The sequence below is a fragment of the Pseudopipra pipra genome, chromosome 12 (genome assembly GCF_036250125.1).
Source record: "Pseudopipra pipra isolate bDixPip1 chromosome 12, bDixPip1.hap1, whole genome shotgun sequence".
Taxonomy (NCBI): Eukaryota; Metazoa; Chordata; class Aves; order Passeriformes; family Pipridae; genus Pseudopipra; species Pseudopipra pipra.
The window spans coordinates 9,559,914-9,567,010 of NC_087560.1; the positions used below are offsets into that span (position 1 = coordinate 9,559,914).

At 43.5% G+C, this 7,097-nt stretch overlaps 1 protein-coding gene across 4 annotated transcripts in view; it reads right to left on the bottom strand.

The window, feature by feature from the left end:
* Positions 1 to 2,626, bottom strand: part of DMXL2 (Dmx like 2) — a 49,292-nt gene extending 46,666 nt beyond the window's left edge. For all 4 annotated transcript variants that reach the window (XM_064668799.1, XM_064668797.1, XM_064668798.1 and 1 more), the window contains exon 1: positions 2,445 to 2,626. In XM_064668799.1, the coding sequence (XP_064524869.1) occupies positions 2,445 to 2,531 (87 nt within the window). In that variant the 5' untranslated portion in view covers positions 2,532 to 2,626. The remainder of the gene's footprint in view (positions 1 to 2,444) is intronic.
* Positions 2,627 to 7,097: the final 4,471 nt, after the last annotated feature.

Sequence of the window (7,097 nt, forward strand, 5' to 3'; positions counted from 1 at the left end):
GCATTTCAGATAAAGGACTGGCAAAACCTTTGTAGCCAACCCACAGCAAGTGCCTCTATTCCTTTGGATTTTTTAGCTTTATGGAGACACTAATACTTGTTTTTAGCAGGGAAAGAATAAAATAGTAGAAAAATCATTTCTTTTCCCTGTCTTATTCTCAGAATAAGTAGATGACTATTACCAAAGCTTTAAAAGAGCTGAGGCAGAACATGTCATCACCTTAGCTCTACCTACACAGACTGGGAAATAAAAAGCTTACCTTTATCCCCAGCAAGGAGTCATGTAAACAAGCCAAGGACAAACCATAGAGGAAAGGAAGAATGAAGAACCTGACAATTGCGATATTCCTCACCAGGGCAGAAAAAAATGCATTTCTTGTCTCAGAATCATAAGTTTGCTGGAGTTAGATATCTAAGGCACATTTATCTTTAGAGGAAGTTTCTCCTTCCCCTACTCCTCCTCAAAAAAAGGGAAATAGCTCCAAGACTGTTAACTAGTAGATACATATATACACGTCCCCAAGCCATTATTCTGCTGTTAAGTGGAGTATTTTTAACACGAGTGATTCATTCCTGCACACAAAAAAAGCTGTATTTTCAAGTCCCTGTGATGAATCAGTTGTAGCAATGGTGAACTAGTTCTCACGCATTTTAAATGCCCAAACACCGACCAAAAAATAAGTGAGCACATGAGCACACAAACAGCTGCCCATGAATTCACAGACAGCATATGCTGGGCAGATCTCCCCTGACCTCCTGCCCTTTCACTGCTCTGCTGGTGCTGTGTTCTAGACGTTGACAGGTCGCAAGAGCAGGTCTACAGAGTGAGGCTCTGTGACCAATACTGATGGCCTCTTGCCTAAACTGCAGAACTTGCTTCAGGATCTGAGTTGAAGTTATGACTCCCAAGGTTTGGGGCCCAGAGCTCTGTCCATACAGGTGATGCTGAGCAACAGAATTTAAGGGTAGGCACTAATGAACTTGCCACCTGCAGTGGAGGATGGTCTGTGATGCTATTATGGCACAGAGGTGACTGATATCCAAAGGATCTGGATATAAGGCTCCAAATTGTTTGCAGGCAGATGTTTTTAACCATACAGTTTACTACAGGATCGAGGTCTAAAAGAGCAGGAAATACCACAAATAGAGAGAATGAAGAAAAAGCAAAGAAGAAAGGTACAGTTATGGAAGGCCAGAAGATATATTTAGTAAAACAGACTTATCTCCTTAATTCCTTGTGTACTGTATTATGAAAAATTGGATGCAGCAGCCAGAGAAGACAGTGAGGTCTGTTACACGCAGTTCCATAATTAACTTGCTACCAAACAATTCTGAATTGTTTTGGAAAACGTTAGTTTTGCTCTTGGAAAATCCTTGTATAAACCATAACACATATTCATTATTGATGTTATCAAAAGCATTGCAAGAATTAGCATAAAATTGTCTTTCATAATACCAGTTGATTGACTTTTAAATTGTCACAGTAAAAAGAAACATTAGAATATAAGTAAATTACTTCTTATATAAATATCAAAAGTATCAGAGGTCCCTTTAATAGCAGTATGGCTGCATAGCAGCAGAACAGGGAAAATAAAGACAAACATGGCACCTTCTATTTCTTAAGACTTTCCAGCATTCATTACTGAAATTATAACATCTGCGATAATCTAAAGTAAGCTTTAAATGTCTGACAAGTCTGCTGACAGTTATCTTGTACCAAAAAGGATGCTCTGCATCATTTTGCTTGGAACTGTTTTGTGGCTAGGATATAATCTTGTAAACGTTAATATAAAATGTAATGAGACAATTTATTTGCAAATAATAACATAGTGATTAGATGTCAGTATGCAAAACACTGCAGAAGCTGATCACTCATTAAAATCAGAGCAGCAGATCATGAGCTAAAGAAGTGGAAATTGACACTGGAATAAACAAAAATAGCCTGTGGATGATAAACAGATTTTATTTTATGAACTACCGGCCTCGTGAAATTTACTTAGTGTATTTCTTTATATCCTTGTGTTTCTTCTCCCTTCCCGTCTGAGAGGTGCATTTGGCACATTTGTGTTTTATCAACCATAGTAATTGAAGGGAAACGCTCGCCGAGAGCGGGCGGGCTCCGTCTGAACCCCGGTGCGACCTACCCTCTGCGCTTTGCAGATGAGCCATAAACACACACAAGGGGGAGAAAAAAGAAAAAAAAAAAAAGAAGGGGGGGAAGGAAGCACTCAGGGAAATTCGAGGACGCAGAACCGGGGGTTCCCGGGCTGGGTTCGGGCACCGGCGGAGCGCTCGCTGGCGGTGATGGGCGGTCCCCGCATCCCCCCGGGTCCCCCCGGCGCCCCCCTCCCGGCGGGTCCCTCCCGTCCCCCCCGCTCTCCCCGGGCCTACCGCCGCCGTGCCGGGGCCTCCCCAGCCCGCGGCCCCCCCCTCCCCGCCCCTTACCGTGAAGGGGGTGTCGTCCACGCTGCCCACCGAGTACCCGTTGTCGCCGGGGTTCACGGCGCCCGTGAGCACCTGGTGCAGATGCATCGCGGCCGCGCTGCCCCCGCGGCGCCGGGGCCGGGAGCGGGGCCGCGCTCGGTGCCCGGATGGCTCCGCGGGAGCGCGCACGGGGGGGGGGGGGGCGCCCGAATCAGGTGAGGGGCCGGGGGCGCGCGCGCGGGCACCGCCCTCTGCGCGAGCGGCGGGGAGGGAGGGGCCGGGCCGCGCGCGCGCCCGCGCGAGGCGGTGGTTAAAGGGCGCGCGCGGGAGGGGGGGGGGGAGAGAGGAAAAGAGCGAGAGTGGGATGGGGACCGGGCCGGGTCCGGGAGCGCCCCCGGCGGCGGGAGGAGGGACCGCGGGCAGCGAGCGCAGGCAGGGACGGCCCCGCGGAGACGGAGGTGAGGATGAGCCGGCGGCAGGACACGCCTCCCGGGGCGGGGGGGGAGAGAAAAGGAAGGGAAGAGGAGCTGCGGGGGTTGATCGGCGGCGGTGGCGCTCCGGGCGTGAGACGGGATGGGGAGGCGTGTCCTGGGAATCGGGGCGGGCAGAGCGCTCCGGGCAGCGCCGCCAGGTACGGGCGGGCTCGCACCTCTGCCTTTTGTTAGTTACATATAAATATATACCTATATGTATATGTAGCGCTTCTGAGGATGGTTTGAGTATTTTTCACTAAGGGTCCTCTCGTTTGGTCCCATCCCAAAGAGCTTCGGCAGCTCCTGGGAGCGCAGGGCCGGCGCTCCAGCTGCCCCGGCGCTGCAGGGACCTGCCCGCAGTGCTGGGGCCGTTTGGGGAAGGTGTTTAGTTGAATTCTCTGCACGTGAAGTGACCTCGCTGAAAATATGGTGAGCGTTTTGCTGCTTTGGTTGCAATAACTGTTTGCGAACACTCTTGAAAACTAAAGCCTTTAAATGTGCCTTCTCTGTCTCAGAGGTGTGAAGAAGACTGGACCTTGAAAATTGTTTGGAAGGGATTCGAGGAAAACACCACTCTGTGTACAGTGTGTATACATAAAGAAAATTCTCCATTTTCCTGTACTAGGTCAATACAGTAGTCTTGGCAGTTGTAACACTGTTGCTAATGATTGAAGCTGCAAAACTCAACCTCCTTCAAAGTCTACCTCAGTTTTGACTGAGACTACAAGATTCATCTTGCCTTGGCCTGCTTCTTAAAAGTGTACATCTCTTACTGAATAAATGAATGCTACTCAAAGTGTAGTGGTAAATGAAGACATAGTCAAGGTACATTTGAATAGAAAAAATATTGTCATCACAATACTTTTGATTTTGTCTACTCCCATACTTGTTAAAGGCAATCCCTTTTTAAAGAGAACAGTAGCTGGGGTAAAAGGTGAAAAAAACCATTTTGATCTTCAGTTGACCCAGTTTCGTATGAAACCACTCGTATGCTTTTCTGATTGAAGGCTCTTTCACAGAAGATATGTAATAACTAGCAACTGATTTTTATTTTCAGTAAGATTATTTTTCTTTAAATGCATGCCACAGGACTTAGAGGCAAAAGTAGCATGGTGAGGCTTTTTTGTTTTGTTTGGGGTTTTGTTTGTTTGTTTTAATTAGTGGAACAAAGTCCAACTAATGCCTGAAAAAGCTAGTTGGCTTTTGAATTGGCCAATAATGACAATGATAGGAGCATGGTATGATCTAAAGGACAGTGTTTTCCTTTCTTAGGTGTAGTAAAACTACCCGGTTTTGGTGGCAAAAAGCCTTAGGTGAAAGCAGAGTACTGCAGGATTGGTTCAGTCTTCCTGGGTACAGATATGATGAGAGAGTTTTGGTTTTCAGCTCAGAGCTCTGTTCCCTAATGAGGGTCAGACTGTCAGTAGCTCATGTGTGGCCAACTGAGAGAGAAATTCCCAGCTTATTGCTTGGGTTGGTCAGAAACTTGAGAGTTTGTCTTGTGTGGTACTTTAGTTCCATTGAGCCTTTGCTGTGGGAACAGAATGCATGTTGTCCTGAAGCAAGTAAACTTCCTTTTTAAAGTAAAAGTTAAGGAAAATTATGGGTTTAATAGTAAAGTACTCCGTTTGTGGCTGTGGAAACCTATAGACATGGCCAGCTTTGTGCACAGAACTTTGAGCAGAATGCTGCAAGTGTCTGCAGATAAGGCCTTCACATTCTTCCTGGAAGCAAATATTTTCCCCTGAGTTTTGCTGACCGATTGTTTTACTTACTTGAAATCATTGTTCTTTGTTAGTGGCTTAAATATCCCACATTGAAGTAATTTTTAGTGCATGTAAATGTGATTTCTATTCGTGAGACCACAAAGTAACCTCTCTCTCACATATATATTTATACTTACATATATATATAAAATACACAAAGTAATAATAATAATAATAAAATCCAAGGGGCCTTCATTCTTTTAATTTCCCCTTTCATTCCTGACTATCTTGTTGCTTAATTCAATTACTTTATTTTCTTTTTAACTCTATGCAAAAGTACCTGCAGTACCTCTGCTGGAGTCTGTTTGCCCAGGAATTCCCTGATTTGGCTCGAAGTTGTGAGAAGGGAAGTTCTATTACCTCAGGCTGCTCTGTAGAACCAAAAGACCTATTTAATTTATGGTAATAAGCTGCAGTTGGAGCTGCCTTAGGTGGTGTTTAAGGATGTGTCAGGAATGCTGAGAGGACTTTCTCTTGGCTTGGTCCAGCAGGATGGATTACATGACCTATCAAGACTTTGTGTGCATCACGTAATGAGGATGACTCTGTTTTGCCTTCTGCTTCTCCAACTGCAAATCTATCTTTTCTGCTGCTTCCAGGAAGATAGGGAAGGAAAGGAAGGGGATCCAAATTTAGAAAACAGACACTGAACTACACAGATGCTGTGGAGAAATAACTTGGTTCCATTCATCATAGGAAGAAGTATTTTCACTTAGCTAAAAAAAGGTGGTGTTATACAAAATAATCAGAAATAAGTACAATGTTTTTACATAGAAATCATGATTACATATAAGAAATCAAACCATTTTATGTACTTTTTCTTAGCGGTAAAAGATAGGGGGTTTTTTGTTTGGTTGGTTTTGTTTTTGTTTAACTTCTGGCAAAAGGAGGACTGTTTTTTGGGAAGGGAGAAAATTCAAAAGACTTTACTGTGAGATTTGCATAGGGAAGAAATCATAAAGCACGTCAAAGAAATGTGCTAAACACAGCCTAGAGAAAGAAAACAACACTCGTAAGAGGCATCATGCCAGATAAATAGGTATTCTGGACTATCTTTTATTTCAAAGGTAAAATGCTGCACTCCAGCCTTGGTATCTTGAAACCTACAGGACACACCCTGTTTCAACCACCTTGTTGGTTTTCTGTGCTTCTGAAGGCCTTACCTTTCCACAGGATGCAGAGAGCTTCTGAGCACCATGTTTTTATCATTCTGTGAATATTTTCCTCGTGATCCATGATGGTTGTCTCAAATCTTCACTGGGTTCTTGAATGAATTGTATTTTTCCCTGAAGAAAAGCTACTTGCCTGTTTTTTCTCTAGAACCCAAACCAGGTGTTAGCTTGGAGACAGTCATGTTCCTCAATCCATAAGATGCAACATCTGTTCTCTGCTATTAATTTCTGAACTGTAATGTGATTTTTTTCTGTACCTTTGTTATTACTGATAGAACAAGATTGCCCTCATAATGATCTTAATTTGTAAACTGTTGTTCATTTCTGTTGTTTTTTTCTCTGTATGTTTCTCTAGAAGACCGTAAAGGCATTTGTTCACCTCTGAGGGATGGGCACTTCTTCAATACTTCTGAAAAGGCCTTGCTATGGCACAACTTTTGCTTGGATATTTATAAATGATCATGCTCATGGAAACTGCCAGTCTTGCTTCCCCAGGGATATCCAAATGCTGAACACTTTTGGCAGTGGACAGGTGTCGAAACATTTCCCTGTCTGGACCCTTACTGTCCTGAAGAATAATGGCCCACAATTCCAATTATAAAGAATAAAAAAGTAAAAAACAATAGCATTAAAATTTGCACCAAACCCGAAACTTTTCCCTAATTATTTTAAACCATGGTCAGGTACTTGTGGAGGGAAAAAACTAATGATTAAAAATTCTAATTTGTTAAATAGTGGAGAAAGGATAAGAACAGATAGTTTAAACAGCACAGAGGAGCTGAAGCACTTGAATGTGCTGGTGTTTTTTGTGATTAGGGAGGAGGTCTAGTAGTGCTGTCTCTTAATTCTTTTCATAAGCTTCAAGGTTTTGTTTTCTTGCCAGTCTTTAATCGTGATGGCAGTTCCAGACCAGTAGAGTTTTTCTGGTGGGGAGGGGGACTAGGATTTTTCTTAAGACAGGATTGAGTTGTTTAGCAATTGTTTAGTTGCAAATACTTGAATGTTAAGAAAGCAGAGACAGAATAAATTACTTCTAGTACTGATATGTGGCATGACATTGGACTTTAATGACATGGGATTAAGTTTACCTTAACTAGTTCTGTTGGCTGAATTTATTCTGTGTGCTCCCTGTTAAATACTTATCCTACACAGATATGTAGTGAAACTTTCAGTGAACAAACATGCTCAGAATAATTTTCTGAGTGTCTGGATCCTAATATTTGGTAGGAGGCACTGTTCTTTTAATGTAAATATTTTTCTTCA